Here is a 22,118-nt window from a genome sequence, read left to right as displayed (position 1 = left end):
TTGCAAATCATCCCATTCTGTTTTTAGTCATACAATACTTGACTTGTACATTATTACTTTAGCACCATTAACTTTGCTCAAACCCTCAAGTTGAAAACGTAAAGGTTGATAAGTTAAATGTTAGACGGAAACAGATTTATTGAAGGACTGAAAGTAACAGCAAGCTTTGACTTTGGTCCTCTGACATGATTGAAGCTGTTTGTGTCTCTGCCTTTCGCTGCTGCCTGCTTCCAGAGGCAACTCATCTCAAACGAGCCCTACAAATGCAAGTGGTGTTAACCACCTTTTTTATTCCTGCGTAATCCGGTCATACAGCCTGCATACCGCACCTCATCTGAAACGTGCCATACGGAAATTAGCATTATTTGTTTTATCAATAATAATAATTATTATTATCATCATCATCATCGTAATAATAAGAATAAGAATAAGAATAAGAATAAGAATAAGAATAAGAATAAGAGGAACATTTGTGAAGTAGCGTGACAGCAACAAGAAAGAGACGGAAGTGTGGATTAACTCACTTCCGGTCTCAGTATCGAACAACCACCACCAAAATGGCGAAGATCGCCAAGACGCACGAAGGTAAATTACTGCAAAAACCCTTATAATTATCTTCCGTTTCACAATACCTTTTGTCTGATTGTGCGAGGAAATTTTATAAGTCGTGTTTCAGTGTCGTTAGCTCCGATTATTGGTTTGAAGGCGGTGGAAGCAGCGCGGAGCGGCGGGCCTCGTAATGGCGCTGGGTGCTAACTCTGGAGCGGCCGAGTTAGCGAGGCTTCATGGCGCTGCGCAGATATACGTGCGTCGTTAAACGCTGTCAAAAGATGCAATGTGCCCGAATAAAGCTTTCAGTGCGTGTTGTAATATTTGTATTGTACAGCCGGCCGTTGTATGTCGTCATTTCAAGCTGTTTAAATGCTGAAACCACGACGAAGCCAGTTATTAGCTGCGTTTACCAACAGCGCACGTTACACGCGCTGCCGTGAATTCAGTGGCCGGAAATAGTGACCCGCAGCCGGCACGAAGGGTGGCTTCTTGTCGGGGGTTAAGGGAAATATTACAGCGAAATTAAATGACAATATTGCGCCACTGAATTTCCGGTTTTTGTGCCACTTTCTGTTGTGAACAACTCACTCCGATTTGTTTTTCGCTTCATTTGAAGCAAACAGAAAGAAAATGTGAATTCGCGTGTTTTTTGTTCAGTCGCAGCCAAAAACCAATCCGACCCGTCTTTAACCGTCCTCACCCCGACCCGTCTTTAACCGTCCTCACCCCGACCCGCCTTTAACCGTCCTCACCCCGACCCGTCTTTAACCGTCCTCACCCCGACCCGTCTTTAACCGTCCTCACCCCGACCCACCTTTAACCGTCCTCACCCCGACCCGTCTTTAACCGTCCTCACCCCGACCCGCCTTTAACCGTCCTCACCCCGACCCACCTTTAACCGTCCTCACCCCGACCCGTCTTTAACCGTCCTCACCCCGACCCGTCTTTAACCGTCCTCACCCCGACCCGCCTTTAACCGTCCTCACCCCGACCCACCTTTAACCGTCCTCACCCCGACCCACCTTTAACCGTCCTCACCCCGACCCGCCTTTAACCGTCCTCACCCCGACCCGCCTTTAACCGTCCTCACCCCGACCCGCCTTTAACCGTCCTCACCCCGACCCGCCCGACCCGCCTTTAACCGTCCTCACCCCGACCCGTCTTTAACCGTCCTCACCCCGACCCGCCTTTAACCGTCCTCACCCCGACCCGCCTTTAACCGTCCTCACCCCGACCCGTCTTTAACCGTCCTCACCCCGACCCACCTTTAACCGTCCTCACCCCGACCCACCTTTAACCGTCCTCACCCCGACCCGTCTTTAACCGTCCTCACCCCGACCCGTCTTTAACCGTCCTCACCCCGACCCACCTTTAACCGTCCTCACCCCGACCCACCTTTAACCGTCCTCACCCCGACCCACCTTTAACCGTCCTCACCCCGACCCGCCTTTAACCGTCCTCACCCCAGACCAGATGAACGTGAGGGCGAACACTTAAACACCAACATGGCGGCGTCGATGCTTTTCTCTGGTCCGCCTCATAAAACACGACACACCGACAACCTGGAGACCAGAAGACTTCTTCACATTTTCAGCTTTGTGAGCAAAAGCCTGTTTCCCCCCATTAAGTCCACATCGGACCAGTTCTATATTTTTTGGATTTAAAAAGTAAAAGTTTACAACTCTAAAAGTGAGTTTTCAGCCCTCTCCAGGATGTCTAAAACCCTTTTAAGATCATTTTAAAACATCTGCATGAGCTTCGATAGATCTCCTTTGGACAAAACTATGGATTATGTAAATTGGACAAAAATTACATTGAGCTGCAGACGAGGGATTAATGACGGTGTTGAGTGACACCGAGCTTCCACTGGCGTGGTGTTCAGACGATGCTTATGATTTCACGAGACTTTCAGAAGCAACTCCAAAATAAACAACAAAACGCAGAGTGTCTGAAACAAAAATGAGGCCGTGAAGAGGACAGAAACAAACATAGCTGCACACTCGACGTGACAAACCCGGGTGAAATCTACGAGCAAAGTTATAGTTGTGATTTGTGGAGTTTATCGTTTAGTGTAAATGTCTTGCTTCTTTATTTCCTCGTAGACATTGAGGCCCAGATCCTGGAGATCCAGGGGATGAAAGCCTCCCTGCTGGAGGATGGAGAGCAGGGAGTGGGCCTGGACTCCACCGGCTTCTATGATCAGGAGATCTATGGAGGCAACGACAGCCGATTTGCCGGATACGTCACTTCAATTGCTGCCAATGAACAGGAGGATGTAAGTATTGTTCACCCACTGCTCTCCTCTCCTATGTTTGTAAACCACAGAGTCTCCCTTAGTCAGTTGTCACTGGAGCTCCCGTTTGCTTCTGTCCTGTATGTGAGCTAGGAGAGTCTTGTTAGTTCGGCGAGATTCGACTAGACTCGTGTTTCTCTATCTGTCCTCAGGACGATGAAGACGATACATCGACGAGCTTGTTGGGACAAAAGAAGCCCGGGTATCACGCGCCGGTGGCAATACTCAATGCCATTCCTCAGTCAGACGAGCAAGTACGTCTTCATTTATTGTGTCACAAATGTCAGTTTTCAAATATTCGGCGAGTTTTCTGATATCATGCAATAAAGCAGGATCAGAAAAGAGACCGTCCTAGAAAATACACTCAACCTCCATGTCCCATCGTTGTTTTGCAGTATGACCCATTTGCAGAACATCGTCCACAGAAGATCGCAGAGCGGGAAGATGAATACAAAGCCCGGCGCAGACAGATGATCATCTCGCCCGAGCGTCTCGACCCTTTTGCAGATGGTAAATTTTGCTCTTTTTTGTTGTCATTACATCTTGCCCACTTCCTCCCCTTTATTTTCACGGCTCACTTTTTTTGTGTCCCCTGCCCCCCCATGACTGTCAATGGTTTCACACCTCATAGTTTTGCTGTTCAACCCTTCGACCACAATGCAATAGCTTGCTTCCCAGACTCGATGCCTTCCCTGTGGTCAATCCTTTGTGGTCCAAGAACATTTTGTGTCATTGTTTTCATTCCAGGATCATATTCCACCTTTGCAACAAATGCCAACGTGGGCTCGTAATTCATTTGAAGTATTTTTGTTTGGGAGAATTTTATTCTCGTGATGTTAATGTCCAAAAGAAAAGTTTTATTCTTTTGTGTGCAATAAATCCATGTCAGGGTTTACCATGCTTTTCAGTGGGAGAGGTGGTTAGGTGTTGGTCACCTAACAAACGTGGGTTGCAGATGGGTTGTGTGTGAGTCGAAGGGTTAACGATCCCATGTGATTTGTGATGGGAAAGTGCAGTGTCCACATGTCACAGCGTATGAGGATGAGGATTAGCTGTGGTGTAAGTGACCTTCCAGTGCACTGTGCGATGCCATACGGAGCGCAGTAGCTTTAGAAAACATGCTCGAGCGTAGTAATGAGGGTTATATAAGAACATTAAAGTCTTCTTTGTCTCCCCAGTTCCTAGTTAATCTGGGCTCTAATTTAAGTGTCTGGTGGTAACTTAACCACCGCTGTTGGCTTGTCAAACTGCGAATTACCTTTGGCCTGAATATATAACACTGCATGAAGTTATTATCTTATTTGCAGTGTGGCCAGATTTCTTTTAATTGTAAACATCATCACATCTCTGCTTATGTAGCTCATCATGACTCTATAGTTGTACAAGACTTAAAAACTGTACCTGGTAATAAGATATAAGCAGTAATTATGAGCCAGCTAGTTTATCTTTTTGTTCCACATTTATTGGATCTCCACCTCCCTGACAATATGAGCCTAAATGGCCTAGTGTTTCAGGTTTGGTCTAGGTAGGCCTTATCTAAAGCCTGCATGTAGAGAGAGCTCTTTGTACAAAGTTGTTGTGTAAATATATTTTTATTTTACAACTCTCTCTGTAAAATAGAAATATGTTATCAAGAAAAATGTGTGCCTCAATACCACAGGCCCATACTAACTGTCCTTAATTTCTCTCCTACAGCAGTACTGCTTTGCCAGTCCTGTACTGCACTCTGTTAAGGGTGCAGCAACTCATCCTGTGTAGGTTATGGGGAACACAGAGAACTGTGCACTTGTCAGTTTGTTCAGGGTCCACTGGCTGCTTGTTTGGGGGCTGTGAGGGGAATCAGATGCAGCCCAGCTACAACAACCTCAATCCCAGAGAACTTTGTTTTATTTGGCTCATCAATTTTGAACAAATTGAGATCTGGTTTTCCCGTCCATTCATGGCGTAAAACTACTGCCCAAATATCTGACCACACATATTTACCCTTGTCCTGAACAGGAAGTCAAGATCCAAATGTAAGATGATGACACAAAGAGCCGTGCTGTTAGGAGGCCATGTGGCTCTGACATTCCCAAATATATTTCTGACAGTTGGCCTTCACTTATCATTATTTTCCTCATACTTATATTTGAATGCATAAATAAATACAAATTTTTAATGTGACTGTGCTAATGTCATTGGTAGACATAACCTCAAAATCTTGACTTCCTCTTTAATCTGCTTGTAAATCTAATTGGGGATCCGGACCACAGAGTCTCAAGATTTTTTTTTCGTTTGTTTTGTTGTTATGCCCGAACAAGATGCTTTGTTTTCTGAGTGCCGTAAGTCAATGCAACACAGGTGGTATACTGTTGTGTGTGAGTTCAAACCCTTTTCCAAAGTGTTACTAATGGTAAAGAGAAATTTTCTAGGCTTCTTTTCTGCCGGTTGAAGTCTGACTGCAGATGGACCCTTGGCACTGAAAGTGTACGTATTCTGAAGAGCACAGCCCAGGACCCCTGCATCAGTGATGGCTATACTTCTTAATCCACTTTAAGAAAACACCACAACCTCAGCTCTTCTCTCTATGTATCTGCTTGTTTTTCATTAGAATGTTTTGACTGTATGTAAGAAAGACAAATGTATATTTGTATGTAATTTAGTCGGACTTTTTGTGAATCAGCTGTTTAACAGAGCAGGAACATACGTTAATCTGTTGGTAAAGCGAGTCAGGGTTAGCTGGCTGTGTTTGTGCTTGCTGTGTGTGTAATAACTTGTGTTTTTAGAGGGTACACTAATGAATGTCCTATGTTCTTCTTCGTGCTCTTTCGCGCAGGGGGCAAAACGCCGGACCCCAAGCTGCAGGTCAGGTCGTACGTGGACGTCATGTTGGAGCAGAACCTGTCCAAAGAGGAGGTAAGACGCTGCCTGCTGTTGTCGTGGACTAAACATCACGTCCAGAGGTCGTATTCACAGATTCTTAGAATCCTCTGAGAGCTCCTAACTGAGCCTAAACATTTTATCAAGGAGTCTCATCTTAGGAGAGATTTAGGAAACGTCTCAGAGCAACTCTGAACAGAGAAGGGACCTTTATCTTAGCAAGGAGGTGTGGTCCACCCCGTTGCTAAGTGACACTTCCTTTTCAAAGATGTGATTGGTTGATAAAACAAAATGCTCTCTCTTTGATAATGACACAGAACTTACAGCGACCTCCAGTGGAAGTTAAATCACTTCCACGTCTGTTGTTGTGTTGGTGGGAGAAGTGACGTCTCTGATGAGATCCACCTCAAACATCCTCCTGCAGACAATCTGGACACTTTCATCAAGTCATTCAGTGTTTGAAGAATATTTCTCTGAGCTCGCTGGACTTCATCACTTTCCTCCTCTGATGAAGAAACTCTTCATCCTCTTAAAGTCCTCCTCCCTGATCCGGACAGTTTTCCTCCTGAGGAGCTCTCTGAAGGGTGAAGATGTTTTGTGAAAAGCTTTCAGGGGAAATTCTCAGAAAACGTCACAACTCTTAAGAATTTTCTTCGACTTTGGCCACCTTTTAGTCCGAGGAATCTTTGTGAATACGGCTCCCAGGCGTTCATCCTTTAAGGCCCATTCATGGTTTTCCCATCTGCGTGATGTGACGTAAATGTTGCTTGTTGATTGTCCACACGGGAAGTGTGTTGGGTGCACATGTGCCAGAGAATTAAAATGAGCCTTTTCTTTCATGATGTTTGTACTGTGTTTCACATCCTTGGTCCTCTTCTCTTTTTGAGTGTTTCATGTTGTCTAACCAAACACAAGGAACAAAGCAGCTCTTGTTCTGCTGTCGGGGTCCCCGTCGTGTTTCTTACTGTTCATATGTAGAATGTGCCTGTGTTTGCATACATCCGGTTGTAGTATGCATAGTAGCGTGTGCAAGCCCCCTGTTTCAGGTGTACAGACGTGGAGATCAAGGGTTGGCTTTCATAGATTCTTGTGTTTTGTTGAAACGCAGTTTATGTTTATTCTGATCTTTTTGCATTTCTGCATGCAGAGAGAGATTCGTCAGCAGCTGGCAGAGAAGGCCAAATCAGGGGACCTGAAAGCTGTCAACGGGTCCGCTGCCTCCCAAGCTGTCATAAAACGTAAGCGTCGCTGGGACCAGACAGCTGACCAAACCCCAACCAATGCTACACCCAAAAAGATGTCCAGCTGGGACCAAGCTGACGTCTCGACTGAGGTTAGTGTCTCATACTGGGTCAAAACTTTACAGTTCATGTCTAACCTGGGGAATAAAGTCACGGGGGACAACTACTTTGAAGTTGTAGCTTGTCTCACCGATGATTCTGGTCTCTTGCAGACTCCAGGACACACCCCTGCACACACACCTTCAAACAGCCGATGGGATGAAACCCCTGGTCGCCCTAAAGGCAGTGAGACCCCCGGGGCCACTCCCAGTAGTCGCATGTGGGACCCCACTCCGAGCCACACGCCTGCCGGGGCCGCCACCCCTGGCAGGGACACGCCTGGCCACGCCACGCCTGGTCACGGTGGAGCCACAGGAAGCGTTCGCAAGAACCGCTGGGATGAAACCCCGAAGACGGAGAGGGAGACCCCGGGACACGGCAGCGGCTGGGCGGAAACCCCACGAACAGACCGAGGAGACGAGTCGGTGGGCGAGACTCCAACCCCAGGAGCCAGTAAGAGGAAGTCTCGGTGGGATGAAACCCCGGCCAGCCAGATGGGATCTTCAACCCCACTACTCACCCCAGGAAAAACTCCCATAGGAACGCCTGCTATGAACATGGCGACCCCCACCCCGGGTAAACAAACCACACTTTTTGTTGCATTATATGCTCCTCACATCATTTCTGTTTATTAGTTTTGGTTTCTTGTCCATGAATCTGTGGGGCTTTTGCTTTCTACCCTCCGTGTGCCCCCTCATGGATTTACGGTGTGTTTTCCTCAGGACACCTGATGAGCATGACTCCAGAGCAGCTGCAGGCATGGAGGTGGGAGAGGGAAATAGATGAGAGGAACCGGCCTCTTACAGACGAGGAGCTTGATGCCATGTTTCCTGAGGGATACAAGGTCCATCTCTCTTTCGTGCATTTGATTCTCCAGCTACAGAAGCTGGAGTAAAATGTCATTTAAAAGTTGTCACCGTCCTGATGGCTTGTTTTTCTTCTCCGCAGGTCCTACCTCCTCCTGCAGGCTATGTACCAATCCGTACTCCGGCCCGTAAGCTGTCGGCCACGCCCACACCCATCGGAGGTATGACGGGCTTCCACATGCAGGTAGAGGATCGCACCACGAAACAGATGAACGACCAGCCCTCAGGGAACCTCCCCTTCCTCAAACCTGACGACATCCAGTATTTTGACAAACTCCTGGTGAATATGAACTCAGTGCAGACGGCATGCGTTAAATATTGCAACATGAGCCGGATGTTTGTCCCGTCTGAAGCTCACTGTCTGGCTCTGTGTTAGGTGGAAGTGGATGAGTCCACGCTGAGCCCCGAGGAGCAGAAAGAAAGGAAGATAATGAAGCTGCTGCTGAAGATTAAAAATGGAACACCGCCCATGAGGAAGGTTTGTTTCTCTTTTTGCTTCCTTTATATCTTTGTTAAGCAACTTTTTTTTCAGGTGTAAAAGTGCTCAAGAGCTCAAGTAGTTCCCACTGCAAGATCTCCTCTCCGAGGAACTGCTGCTTTTAGTGGAAGTCCGGGTTGACACCAACATACTCTGCTGGGAGCAGCAGACACAAACATCAGGGCTCGTCTTCCCAGCAGGAGGCCTCAAACCTGTCTAAACAGGTTCCTCCTAAACTCTGTTCAGTTTTCAGGCTTGTATTGTTCTCTTGGTGTAAATCACACATGCACTCGCCTGGTTGTGGAGAATATGGTGGAGGACTCATCTGACCACATCCCTGTAGACCAGAGCCTTTAGTTTGTACACCACTGAACTCTCAAATATGCATTCATCTTTATAGTGATATTACAGTGGGGTTGTGTAGATCTCTGTAGTTGTCAATGGACTGTTGTAGCTGACAGTCTGATCCTACGTTGCCATTCACAATCAGGACTTTCTCCTAAATAGTTCCTAAAATATTGCACTAATGCACTCACCACAGTCATGAAATGTGAGCAGTCGACCACCATCCCTGCCTTACTTACTGATGTCGGTCCCCGCCATGTAAATGTCACTTCAGTCACCGTTCCCATTGAAACACTGAAACCAGTTGAGTAGACATTAAGCCTGAAGCCCCTGCCAACCTCTTTACAGTCACTTGAACCTTTTCCTCTTACAGAGTCTGAATCAAGCCTCAGTTTTGTTTTTTACCTGCCAAGGAGCATGATTGGATGTTAATGACTCAATCGTACTATGCAGGGCAACTGTGCGTCTGCATATGTTTGTCCCCCTCATTGATTCAGCTTTCTACCAATTTGTTAGCATTCTACAAGTGAATGACTCTTAAGATGACAGTTTTCTTTAGGACAGAGATGTTTTTAGATTGAAGGTGTTTAAGGATCACAGAGACTGCAGCTCCATGAGAACTGGACCGTTGTCAAACTGACTGACCTCTCGTTTCAGGCCGCCCTGCGTCAGATCACGGATAAGGCTCGTGAGTTCGGAGCAGGTCCCCTCTTCAACCAGATCCTGCCGCTGCTCATGTCCCCCACCCTGGAGGACCAGGAGCGCCACCTGCTGGTTAAAGTCATTGACCGCATTCTTTACAAACTGGACGACCTGGTCCGACCATACGTGCACAAGGTGAGCTCGGTGTGAAAGACGTGGGATTATTTTACGGGATTGTCTCTGAGGAATTTACCAACTGTCCCGTTTGCGTCCAGATCCTGGTGGTTATCGAGCCGCTGCTGATTGATGAGGACTATTACGCCAGAGTAGAAGGCAGAGAGATCATCTCCAACTTGGCGAAGGTAATGCGGAGCACCTTTTTGTTGTTGTTTTCAATCCATAAATGATGTGAAGTGTGCGAACTATTCTCGCCTGTTCGACCGGTCCGTGGTCAGATCAGGGCTAGTCGTTCGCTAGATTAACACCAGCACGAGAACTAGCAGATCTGAGGTTTGACACTCGTCTGTTCTCAACCTGCACCCGTTGGTTACAATCAGATCCTCCGTGAACTCAAGTCTGCAGCTTCTTGACCGTTTAAGCATTCATTTATATTTCTAAATTCTTTTATTTTGACAGATCATATTGTTCATATATCATGTGTGAGCTGGGCTGCATCTGTTCGGATCGGAGTAGCTCTGGCACCATTTAAGCTAAATAACAAGAAATATCTATGTAATTTGACCTTTCCATCTTCCTGTTGCATCCCAGGCTGCTGGTTTGGCTACGATGATCTCCACGATGCGACCTGATATTGACAACATGGACGAGTACGTCAGAAACACGACAGCTCGAGCCTTTGCCGTCGTGGCCTCTGCCCTGGGAATCCCCTCCCTCCTGCCCTTCCTCAAGGCTGTGTGTAAAAGCAAGAAGTCCTGGCAGGCTCGGCACACCGGCATCAAGATCGTGCAGCAGATCGCCATCCTCATGGGCTGCGCCATCCTGCCTCACCTTCGCAGCCTGGTGGAGATCATCGAACACGGTCAGTGTCATTATTCAATCACCAAATGCAGTCTGTTACAGCTGGTTAGGTTTTATTTTCAGTTATACAGGTGTCGTTCCAATGAGTTGAACCACTTCATTTTTTTTAATTCACGTTTGGCTCCAACCCAGGCTGTCACGTTTTCCAGGAAGTAAATTCAAACAAACAACATAAAATGACGTGCTCTTTCTTCCCATTCATTCGAACAGCCCCCGTCGCCATGGGCTTCCAGAAGCATTTTTATGCCGTTACCGATATCCGGAGTTTGACACAGAATTTGATGTAATTGATGTGTTCTAACGTCTCAGAGATGTCGGAGCTCACAACTGTTTTTCTGTTGACTGTGTGGCGCCACAGGTCTGGTGGATGAGCAGCAGAAAGTGAGGACCATCAGTGCTCTGGCTATAGCTGCCCTCGCTGAAGCCGCTACGCCCTACGGTATCGAGTCCTTTGACTCGGTCCTCAAACCACTGTGGAAGGGCATCAGGCAGCACAGAGGGAAGGTGAGAATAAACTTACTTTGAGCTTACAGCATTGTGTGCAACATCAACGCCTGTCTGGCTGCAGCGTGAATATTTGCTTGCTATAGTGTCTCCTTGGAGGAGCTGCTGCGGTCAGTAGAGGTCAGAGGAAAGACCTGTATAACCTGCTGGCAGCACCAGACAAAAACATCCACATGCAGAAATGTGTTGAGTTTACAGCCTGCATCGTCTCCTTCTGTCTCCAGGGTCTGGCTGCTTTCCTCAAAGCTATCGGTTATCTCATCCCATTGATGGATGCTGAATACGCAAACTACTACACCAGAGAAGTGATGCTGATCCTCATCAGAGAGTTTCAGTCCCCTGACGAGGAGATGAAAAAGATTGTACTCAAGGTAAGCAGGTAGAATAACTGAAGCCCAGTGCACGCTCCCGTACACTTCAGGTAACGTATTGCGACTGATTCTCGCCTGTTCAACCACCACACGGAGGCCTCGGGGCGAGTAGCTCGCTAGATGAACCTCAGCGGGAGAAGAGGAGCTGTCGGCTGTGTCCTCTCTGTTCTCATCCTGATCCCGTTAGTGAGTCTGATCTCCGAGGACCACAGAAACTCTTCTCCTCTCTGACTCCAGCTTTTGTCCTGCAGGTGGTGAAGCAGTGCTGCGGCACTGACGGCGTGGAGGCCAACTACATCAAAACCGAGATCCTGCCCCCCTTCTTCAAGCACTTCTGGCAGCACAGGATGGCTCTGGACAGACGCAACTACCGACAGGTCAGCAAACACTCACGAGTTCATGTTCAGCCGGATAGAAAAAAGAATCCTGAAATATCTAACAGCAACAAAACCTTCAGGTGTATCAGAAAACTATGCGTCTGTATTAAGACGTATGAAGGACGTGCTGGACAATTAGTTTACAATTCCTCATCATGTCTGTTTATTGAGTTCTTGAATTGCTGCGTGGCTGCATTGAGACTCAAGTGCTGAAATGGCACTTCGTCCATGAGGGCTGCAGATGTTCTGCTGTAAACGCTTCCAGTGCTTCAGGATCTGCAGGCTGAGGCTGTTTAAACGCTGCTCTCTCCTCCATGCACACCAGGGGGACGTCTTCTTAACGGGGTCATCCAATTGGTTCACGTCTGTAAGACTTAGCAGAGAAAAGCTTGACTAACTGATTAACCATCTAAAGTTCTAGCTTTAATTACAGAAGGGCATGTTACATATCATCCAAAGATAAAGATGTGTGCAATGTTTGTCTATCATTCATTTCTAACTTCAGAAAGTATGGATGTAGAGAATCCCGCTTATTTACACTTTAGTCCAAAACATGTTCCTGAGCGCAGTTTGGACCAAAGACGGAGTATTCTGTCCTCACGGACTGACGCACGTACAGGGAGTCAAACAAAGAAACACAAACTAAAAATACATCTTTTTCTTAGTTGGTTTTCAGGAAATTAAAATATTATTTGTATTAATTCCTTTTTTTTTCTCTCCTGAAAACAAGTCATCGCTTCATAATCAGCACTTTGTTTCATCATTATCACAGGTATTTTTAATCTGGGACATTTTCAATCAATCTCTACTACAGACTCTTTGGTCCAAGTAAGAGACAAAACGACACATTAAAACCCCGCTAGAAGACAGCTGTCCCAATGTCTCCAGAGCTGGAACTGGTAGTGTGTGAAACTGAGACATGTTGGTCAAGACGAGAAGGATTTCATTTCCGGAGTCATTTAACCGACATACATTTACACGAGGTTTCTTTGCACGGCTTGTAGACTGTTGACTCTTACAAATACAAACATTCCACTTGGAACAGAAGGACTTTCTAACACAGCAGCAGGTGGCAGTGATGCTGCGTCTGATTCCAGTTCACTAAAACAAAGACGCTCCAGATGTTCCAATATTTGCTCTGTGAATGATGTCCATCAGGACACGTCTCGCTGACAATGAGTCCTTAACGTTGAGGGAAGTCAGGAAGTGACCTCAAAACCTCTGGCAGCATATTTGACCAAGAGAATTCAAATATGCCTTTAGTGGGTGCAATACTGAAATTGGCCACCGGGGGGAACACGAGCTAATCTAAATGTCTGGTAAAACGTGCTGAAGCTCTCACGTCTGTAAAAAAGAAAAAAAAAGTTTTTTTCTTTGTCCAGCTGGTTGACACCACGGTGGAGTTGGCTAACAAAGTGGGAGCCGCAGAGATCATTTCTCGCATCGTGGATGACCTGAAGGACGAGGCTGAGCAGTACAGAAAGATGGTGATGGAGACCATTGAAAAAATAATGGGCAACCTGGGTGCAGCTGACATCGACCACAAGCTGGAGGAGCAGCTGATCGACGGGATCCTGTACGCCTTCCAGGAACAGACCACAGAGGTGAGCCGGAGGACCGAGACATCGACGAGGACATTTTAACACGATGTTTTGTTAACTTCCCTCCATCTACTTTGTCCGCAGGACTCGGTGATGCTGAACGGCTTCGGTACCGTGGTCAACGCCCTCGGGAAGCGCGTGAAGCCCTACCTGCCTCAGATCTGCGGTACGGTGCTTTGGCGTCTCAACAACAAGTCGGCCAAAGTGCGCCAGCAAGCCGCTGATCTGATCTCTCGTACAGCCGTGGTCATGAAGACCTGCCAGGAGGTACGTCGTGAAAACACAGCATCCGAGACGCGACCGCACACCCGAGTCCACCAGCTAATGCTTCATGTGGTCTGTCCCTGCAGGAGAAGCTGATGGGTCACCTGGGTGTGGTGCTGTACGAGTACCTGGGAGAGGAGTACCCCGAGGTGTTGGGCAGCATCCTGGGAGCTCTGAAGGCCATCGTTAACGTGATCGGTACGTCAGATCACATGAACAGGGATGTTTCTTTAGTGACAGTTTAGATGGGGCGCTGGCAATATTCCTGCAACGGAGTGTCCTTCTAACTCCTTTTGGTTATTGTTTTTTCCATAAATGTCTGCTGCCTGCAGGTTTGTAGTTTGTTCCAGCTGTTCGGTTGCTGCGTCTTGTCGAAAGGCCTTTGAACACCTGACTACTTTCACCACAGAGCATGAAAATTGTGCAGATAAAAAAAAAAAAAGCTTCATTCTCTCAGAAGGAGGTCGACACTACTTGAAACTCACCTGCAGCAGGATTTGCTGATTTTTTTTTTAAATATAATCTTTCCATTTCTAACCCGGTGGTTTTTTTGTTTTTTTTTCTTTCCCAAGTATTAGCTGGTGTGAATCTGTTTGAATTTTATTTGGAAGAGCTGTTGTTAGTTCCCATCGCTGTCAGTATGAGGAGTTTATACGTGAAATATTTGCCGCAGAGTATTTAGCTTCTTTCGTGTTGTTTATTCGGTGTGTAAAGACCATAATTGTTATTTTATTTGCTGATGATGACACTTCCTCCAACGTCAGATAACGTGACTGACGGCAGCTCAACAGGTCAAACTGAAATCTACTGAACAAGAAGAAACTTTTCTTCATCAGGAGCTGCAGTATTTAATTCCACAGATGTCACTGATCAACAGTTTAACAGCATAATAACAGCTATTAGTGCACAGAGCGTCTGTGACTGGAATATAGAAACAAGGACGACATCAGCTGTCAAAATAAGAGCTTTAGATGCTGTTTAATTCATGTTCATTCAACACATAGACCTGCTGGATGAAACAAACAAAGAGACGTCTCTGACAACTGGACGTGTGGACAAAACTCATTTAAACATTTCATGAGAAACTTTTATTGTGAAGGCCACATTTTCTGCAAACCTTCCTGTTTGTCCTCTTGTTCCGGTTTCCTCCGGTGCACAGAGTTTGTTTTGGTGATTAAAACAGGAGGAAACTTTCTGATTGGCAATGAGGAGTTATTATCGTTTTATTTGAAAAGACTTACTTCATGCCGTTAATACTTTCAACAGAGATTCTCCTGACGACATTTTTTGCGGCAAAATCAAGGGAATTTTTGCGGCATTTGCATGAATTCACGTCAATTATTGCGACCGCGAGATGGTGATTTCCTGGAGACCGAAGTGACCGCCGGCTGCGGGTCGCTGGGGCTGCCTGCCGGTTGAGAGCAGGACACCCAGTAAACGGCTGCTCTCGTTGCAGGTATGCACAAGATGACTCCACCAATCAAAGACCTGCTTCCTCGCCTGACTCCCATCCTGAAGAACCGACACGAGAAGGTTCAGGAGAACTGCATCGACCTGGTGGGCAGGATCGCCGACAGGTGGGTGGAGTCCCGGCTGACACCGCAGGTTTCTGGGTCGCGGGGTGGTTTCGTCACACCGCCTCACTCCTAACGGGTTTGCGTGTTTCAGGGGTGCTGAATATGTGTCGGCCAGGGAGTGGATGAGAATCTGCTTTGAGCTGCTGGAGCTGCTGAAGGCTCACAAGAAGGCCATCCGCAGAGCCACCGTCAACACGTTCGGTTATATCGCCAAAGCCATCGGGTGAGTGCCGTCCGTCCAGCGGCCGTCTATATTTACAGGCAGTGAAGTTGGATATACGATGTTGACTCCTCCTCCTCCTCCCTGCTCACAGACCTCACGACGTCTTGGCCACTCTGCTCAACAACCTGAAGGTCCAGGAGCGTCAGAACCGAGTCTGCACGACCGTGGCCATCGCCATCGTCGCCGAGACCTGCTCGCCGTTCACCGTGCTGCCGGCGCTCATGAACGAGTACCGCGTGCCCGAGCTCAACGTGCAGAACGGCGTGCTCAAGTCGCTCTCCTTCCTGTTCGAGTACATCGGCGAGATGGGAAAAGACTACATCTACGCTGTCACGCCGCTGCTGGAGGACGCGCTCATGGACAGGTGAACTGCACTTTAATGCACTCTATTTTTATTGGATTTGTTTTGTTAGGGACATTTTTAAAGCGTGTACTGAAGTACAAGTCTGGCATTGAACGTATGTCATGGGTAAAATATACTTAAAAGTACAGAGCAGAGAAATACCGCTTTGACTGAACGGTTGAGCAGGAAATCTGTCTTTTGTGATTGACTGCAACTAAATTCTAGATTGACATCAGGAGACCGAAGTGACACCTTATTGATTGTTTTTATGGAAACAGTCCAAACCTGTGAAAAGTCAAACTCACCAAAATAGCGACCAAAGAAAATAGGAGACGCTGGCGTGCTGAGAAATGATTTGGTCTGGAGGTGGAGGGCGTCGCTCTGAGGAGAACAAACTCATTTAACAACGTGTTGTTGATTAAACTATTTGAAAAGAGAGTCAGACATGTGAGGGTTGAAGATGTCCGTGTGGATCCTGTCCCTGACGTGGTTCTGTCCCACCCCCTGCAGAGACCTGGTCCACCGGCAGACGGCCAGCGCCGTGGTCCAGCACATGTCTCTGGGCGTCTACGGCTTCGGCTGCGAAGACTCCCTCAACCACCTGCTGAACTACGTGTGGCCCAACGTGTTCGAGACGTCGCCTCACGTCATCCAGGCCGTGATGGGGGCCCTGGAGGGGCTGAGGGTCGCCATCGGGCCCTGCCGCATGCTGCAGTACTGCTTACAGGTGAGGACTCGTACTGATGCTCTCATCGGCACATACATACACTACTTAGATGTTCTCTGGATACACAGTGAGTGAGGAACAGGGACGGATGTCGTTAACATGTTAATCATTCTGCTTTCTGATCCGACACTTTTATTTGGTTCTTTTGAGTTTTAGAAGAGAAAAACACACCATGTTTCCTGCTGTGTAGAAACTAACATCTGGAGGAGCAAACTAGCAGCGTTACTTTAAACAGGACTTTTCCTCTTGACGGCCGTTCAGCCGCTCATCATTCATGACCGATATGAAACCGAACTGAGTTCCTGACCAACGGATCAGACGACGCTCTGAACATGTCAGGCTGAATTCATGAGCATAACTATCAGCTGGTTAACGGTTAGTTTAATAGTTAACCCATGTTGGTGGTGCACTTTAGTTGACTGTGTGGCTGCAGGCTGATTTCATAACTGCAGCAGCGACACGTGAACTTCCAGCGTGTCGGTAACGTTCATCTCCTGCATGTGACGGACTTCCAGGATGTCTCGTGTTTTTAGGTTTTACAAGCCAACGATTGTCAGCGTCGACTGTAGTGAAGAGTAATGGCCTTTACTACGTTTATGACATCGCAAGCTTTGACTGCCGACAACTCCAAACGTTGGGCCGCATCTTAAATGGACTCCTTGCGTTGTGTTGAACCTTTGTTGCGTTGAACTTGTTGTGTTGCGTTGCTCTGCAGGGTTTGTTCCATCCGGCCCGGAAGGTGCGTGACGTCTACTGGAAGATCTACAACTCCATCTACATCGGCTCCCAGGACGCCCTGATCGCACACTACCCACAGGTGTACAACGACGACAAGAACGTGTACGTGCGCTACGAGCTGGAGTACGTCCTGTAAACACGCCTGTAAAAACCTCTCCTAACATCAGAGCTGCAGTACATCCTGTAAACACCTCTGGTCCTCCAGCCTCTGGTTTATTTAGCAGCTGTCAGCGTCTCCTGTTGAAACCAGGGACAGAAAAGATGAAACCTTGTAGAGTCTGTATGTATTTTTTTATTTCCCTGTTTTTTGATTGTTTGCCGTAAAAAAAAAAAACAACCAACAAAAAAAGCCCAGGTGAGCGTTGATTTAGGGATGCAGAGCAGTTATCACCACGTTGTTTTAACTCTGGATTATTGTCTGTGTGCGTTGATTATTGATAGGCTTATGTACCGCTCACACCCTCTCATGTTTCAAACCTCTTCTTATTAGATCGATGATTTATTTAACCGAATAAAACGTTTGTGGATAAAAAGTCTTGACTGTCCAGTTTTTTTTTTTTCAGCATATAACTTTAAAATCATACTGAATGTGGAGAGTTTATGCAGATGCAGAAAAAGAGCAGATTAGACCAATAATTAAAGAAGCTGCAGGAGGAGAAATGAAACCGTAATCTGCAAATACTCAAACATGAAGCAGAAGTAGTCAGACCGAGACTGACTGGGCAGAGGGAAAACCTTCAGCACACGTCACGCCTGCACACATCTCATGTGATGAAGGTGCTGGAGAGGCTGGTCTTGGCCCACCTCAGGCCGCTGGTGAAATCTTCTCTGGACCCTCTGCAATTTGCGTACCAGCCTCATGTGGGAGTGGACGACGCCATCATCTACCTGCTGCAACGAGCTCAGTCTCACCTGGATGGAACCGGTGAATCTGTGAGAATCACTTTCTTTGATTTCTCCAGTGCATTCAACACCATCCAACCACTGCTGCTGAGTGAGAAGCTGCGGGTGGTGGGGGTGGACACGTCCACCGTCTCCTGGATCACTGACTACCTGACAGGCAGACCACAGTTTGTCCGTCTGGGCAGTGTGCTGTCTGATACGGTGGTCAGTGGTACTGGAGCTCCTCAGGGAACTGTTCTGTCTCCTTCCTGTTCATCTTCTACACAACTGACTTCCAGAACAACTCAGAGTCAAGACATCTGCAGAAGTTCTCTGATGACTCTGCAGTGGTAGGATGTATAAGGGATGGACGGGAGGAGGAGTCAGTGGTCGGTGTATAAGGGATGGACGGGAGGAGGAGTCAGTGGTCGGTGTATAAGGGATGGACGGGAGGAGGAGTCAGTGGTCGGTGTATAAGGGATGGACGGGAGGAGGAGTCAGTGGTCGGTGTATAAGGGATGGACGGGAGGAGGAGTCAGTGGTCGGTGTATAAGGGATGGACGGGAGGAGGAGTCAGTGGTCGGTGTATAAGGGATGGACGGGAGGAGGAGCCAGTGGACGGTGTATAAGGGATGGACGGGAGGAGGAGTCAGTGGTCGGTGTATAAGGGATGGACGGGAGGAGGAGTCAGTGGTCGGTGTATAAGGGATGGACGGGAGGAGGATTCAGTGGACGGTGTATAAGGGATGGACGGGAGGAGGAATCAGTGGACGGTGTATAAGGGATGGACGGGAGGAGGAGTCAGTGGACGGTGTATAAGGGATGGACGGGAGGAGGAGTCAGTGGACGGTGGATAAGGGATGGACGGGAGGAGGAGTCAGTGGTCGGTGTATAAGGGATGGACGGGAGGAGGATTCAGTGGACGGTGTATAAGGGATGGACGGGAGGAGGAGTCAGTGGTCGGTGTATAAGGGATGGACGGGAGGAGGAGTCAGTGGACGGTGTATAAGGGATGGACGGGAGGAGGAATCAGTGGACGGTGTATAAGGGATGGACGGGAGGAGGAGTCAGTGGACGGTGTATAAGGGATGGACGGGAGGAGGAGTCAGTGGTCGGTGTATAAGGGATGGACGGGAGGAGGAGTCAGTGGTCGGTGTATAAGGGATGGACGGGAGGAGGATTCAGTGGACGGTGTATAAGGGATGGACGGGAGGAGGAGTCAGTGGTCGGTGTATAAGGGATGGACGGGAGGAGGATTCAGTGGACGGTGTATAAGGGATGGACGGGAGGAGGAATCAGTGGACGGTGTATAAGGGGTGGACGGGAGGAGGAGTCAGTGGTCGGTGTATAAGGGATGGACGGGAGGAGGAGTCAGTGGTCGGTGTATAAGGGGTGGACGGGAGGAGGATTCAGTGGACGGTGTATAAGGGATGGACGGGAGGAGGAGTCAGTGGTCGGTGTATAAGGGATGGACGGGAGGAGGAGTCAGTGGTCGGTGTATAAGGGATGGACGGGAGGAGGAGTCAGTGGACGGTGTATAAAGGATGGACGGGAGGAGGAGTCAGTGGACGGTGTATAAGGGATGGACGGGAGGAGGAGTCAGTGGTCGGTGTATAAGGGATGGACGGGAGGAGGAGTCAGTGGTCGGTGTATAAGGGATGGACGGGAGGAGGAGTCAGTGGTCGGTGTATAAGGGATGGACGGGAGGAGGATTCAGTGGACGGTGTATAAGGGATGGACGGGAGGAGGAATCAGTGGACGGTGTATAAGGGATGGACGGGAGGAGGAGTCAGTGGACGGTGTATAAGGGATGGACGGGAGGAGGAGTCAGTGGTCGGTGTATAAGGGATGGACGGGAGGAGGAGTCAGTGGTCGGTGTATAAGGGATGGACGGGAGGAGGATTCAGTGGACGGTGTATAAGGGATGGACGGGAGGAGGAGTCAGTGGACGGTGTATAAGGGATGGACGGGAGGAGGAGTCAGTGGACGGTGTATAAGGGATGGACGGGAGGAGGAGTCAGTGGTCGGTGTATAAGGGATGGACGGGAGGAGGATTCAGTGGACGGTGTATAAGGGATGGACGGGAGGAGGAATCAGTGGACGGTGTATAAGGGGTGGACGGGAGGAGGAGTCAGTGGTCGGTGTATAAGGGATGGACGGGAGGAGGAGTCAGTGGTCGGTGTATAAGGGGTGGACGGGAGGAGGATTCAGTGGACGGTGTATAAGGGATGGACGGGAGGAGGAGTCAGTGGTCGGTGTATAAGGGATGGACGGGAGGAGGAGTCAGTGGTCGGTGTATAAGGGATGGACGGGAGGAGGATTCAGTGGACGGTGTATAAAGGATGGACGGGAGGAGGAGTCAGTGGACGGTGTATAAGGGATGGACGGGAGGAGGAGTCAGTGGGAGGAGGAGTCAGTGGTCGGTGTATAAGGGATGGACGGGAGGAGGAGTCAGTGGTCGGTGTATAAGGGATGGACGGGAGGAGGAGTCAGTGGGAGGAGGAGTCAGTGGTCGGTGTATAAGGGATGGACGGGAGGAGGAGTCAGTGGTCGGTGTATAAGGGATGGACGGGAGGAGGAGTCAGTGGACGGTGTATAAGGGATGGACGGGAGGAGGAGTCAGTGGACGGTGTATAAGGGATGGACGGGAGGAGGAGTCAGTGGACGGTGTATAAGGGATGGACGGGAGGAGGAGTCAGTGGACGGTGTATAAGGGATGGACGGGAGGAGGAGTCAGTGGTCGGTGTATAAGGGATGGACGGGAGGAGGAGTCAGTGGGAGGAGGAGTCAGTGGTCGGTGTATAAGGGATGGACGGGAGGAGGAGTCAGTGGTCGGTGTATAAGGGATGGACGGGAGGAGGAGTCAGTGGGAGGAGGAGTCAGTGGTCGGTGTATAAGGGATGGACGGGAGGAGGAGTCAGTGGTCGGTGTATAAGGGATGGACGGGAGGAGGAGTCAGTGGACGGTGTATAAGGGATGGACGGGAGGAGGAGTCAGTGGACGGTGTATAAGGGATGGACGGGAGGAGGAGTCAGTGGACGGTGTATAAGGGATGGACGGGAGGAGGAGTCAGTGGACGGTGTATAAGGGATGGACGGGAGGAGGAGTCAGTGGTCGGTGTATAAGGGATGGACGGGAGGAGGAGTCAGTGGACGGTGTATAAGGGATGGACGGGAGGAGGAGTCAGTGGACGGTGTATAAGGGATGGACGGGAGGAGGAGTCAGTGGACGGTGTATAAGGGATGGACGGGAGGAGGAGTCAGTGGACGGTGTATAAGGGATGGACGGGAGGAGGAGTCAGTGGTCGGTGTATAAGGGATGGACGGGAGGAGGATTCAGTGGACGGTGTATAAGGGATGGACGGGAGGAGGAATCAGTGGACGGTGTATAAGGGATGGACGGGAGGAGGAGTCAGTGGACGGTGTATAAGGGATGGACGGGAGGAGGAGTCAGTGGTCGGTGTATAAGGGATGGACGGGAGGAGGAGTCAGTGGTCGGTGTATAAGGGATGGACGGGAGGAGGATTCAGTGGACGGTGTATAAGGGATGGACGGGAGGAGGAGTCAGTGGACGGTGTATAAGGGATGGACGGGAGGAGGAGTCAGTGGACGGTGTATAAGGGATGGACGGGAGGAGGAGTCAGTGGTCGGTGTATAAGGGATGGACGGGAGGAGGATTCAGTGGACGGTGTATAAGGGATGGACGGGAGGAGGAATCAGTGGACGGTGTATAAGGGGTGGACGGGAGGAGGAGTCAGTGGTCGGTGTATAAGGGATGGACGGGAGGAGGAGTCAGTGGTCGGTGTATAAGGGGTGGACGGGAGGAGGATTCAGTGGACGGTGTATAAGGGATGGACGGGAGGAGGAGTCAGTGGTCGGTGTATAAGGGATGGACGGGAGGAGGAGTCAGTGGTCGGTGTATAAGGGATGGACGGGAGGAGGAGTCAGTGGACGGTGTATAAAGGATGGACGGGAGGAGGAGTCAGTGGACGGTGTATAAGGGATGGACGGGAGGAGGAGTCAGTGGGAGGAGGAGTCAGTGGTCGGTGTATAAGGGATGGACGGGAGGAGGAGTCAGTGGTCGGTGTATAAGGGATGG

General features: G+C 48.9%; 1 protein-coding gene across 3 annotated transcripts; it reads left to right on the top strand.

Moving 5' to 3' along the window:
* Positions 1-502: 502 nt before the first annotated feature.
* Positions 503-17,673, top strand: sf3b1 (splicing factor 3b, subunit 1). Of its 3 annotated transcripts, XM_069687616.1 has the most exons (24): positions 522-585; positions 2,655-2,827; positions 2,998-3,099; positions 3,241-3,355; positions 5,661-5,740; positions 6,852-7,037; positions 7,158-7,620; positions 7,767-7,888; positions 7,993-8,190; positions 8,287-8,388; positions 9,391-9,570; positions 9,651-9,737; positions 10,144-10,414; positions 10,772-10,917; positions 11,142-11,288; positions 11,540-11,665; positions 13,048-13,269; positions 13,351-13,533; positions 13,617-13,728; positions 14,987-15,107; positions 15,199-15,330; positions 15,422-15,694; positions 16,184-16,400; positions 17,116-17,673. In XM_069687616.1, the coding sequence occupies exons 1-24, from the start codon at positions 558-560 to the stop codon at positions 17,272-17,274; spliced, it is 3,945 nt and encodes a 1,314-aa protein (XP_069543717.1). In that variant the 5' UTR covers positions 522-557; the 3' UTR covers positions 17,275-17,673. The 3 variants fall into 3 exon arrangements, with proteins under 3 accessions (XP_069543718.1, XP_069543717.1, XP_069543716.1); XM_069687615.1 differs by lacking the exons at positions 522-585; positions 2,655-2,827; positions 2,998-3,099; positions 3,241-3,355 and adding an exon at positions 3,636-5,311; XM_069687617.1 differs by lacking the exons at positions 5,661-5,740; positions 6,852-7,037; positions 7,158-7,620; ... (15 more) ...; positions 16,184-16,400; positions 17,116-17,673 and adding an exon at positions 4,541-5,626 and having other exon boundaries at positions 503-585.
* The last annotated feature ends 4,445 nt before the right edge of the window (positions 17,674-22,118 follow it).

The sequence above is a fragment of the Brachyistius frenatus genome, unplaced genomic scaffold, assembly GCF_029030835.1.
Source record: "Brachyistius frenatus isolate BFR_SWC_R1_liver_20210118 unplaced genomic scaffold, ASM2903083v1 Contig_477, whole genome shotgun sequence".
NCBI classification, from domain to species: Eukaryota; Metazoa; Chordata; class Actinopteri; family Embiotocidae; genus Brachyistius; species Brachyistius frenatus.
This window is presented reverse-complemented; position numbering and strand designations above follow the sequence as displayed.

Bases quoted from the DNA above. Each gene is read 5' to 3' on its own strand.
- sf3b1 (XM_069687616.1), top strand. From the start codon at position 558: ATGGCGAAGATCGCCAAGACGCACGAAG. The intron at 586-2,654 runs GTAAATTACTGC...ATTTCCTCGTAG, and splicing joins GATCGCCAAGACGCACGAAG to ACATTGAGGCCCAGATCCTG. The intron at 11,666-13,047 runs GTCAGCAAACAC...TTCTTTGTCCAG, and splicing joins ACAGACGCAACTACCGACAG to CTGGTTGACACCACGGTGGA.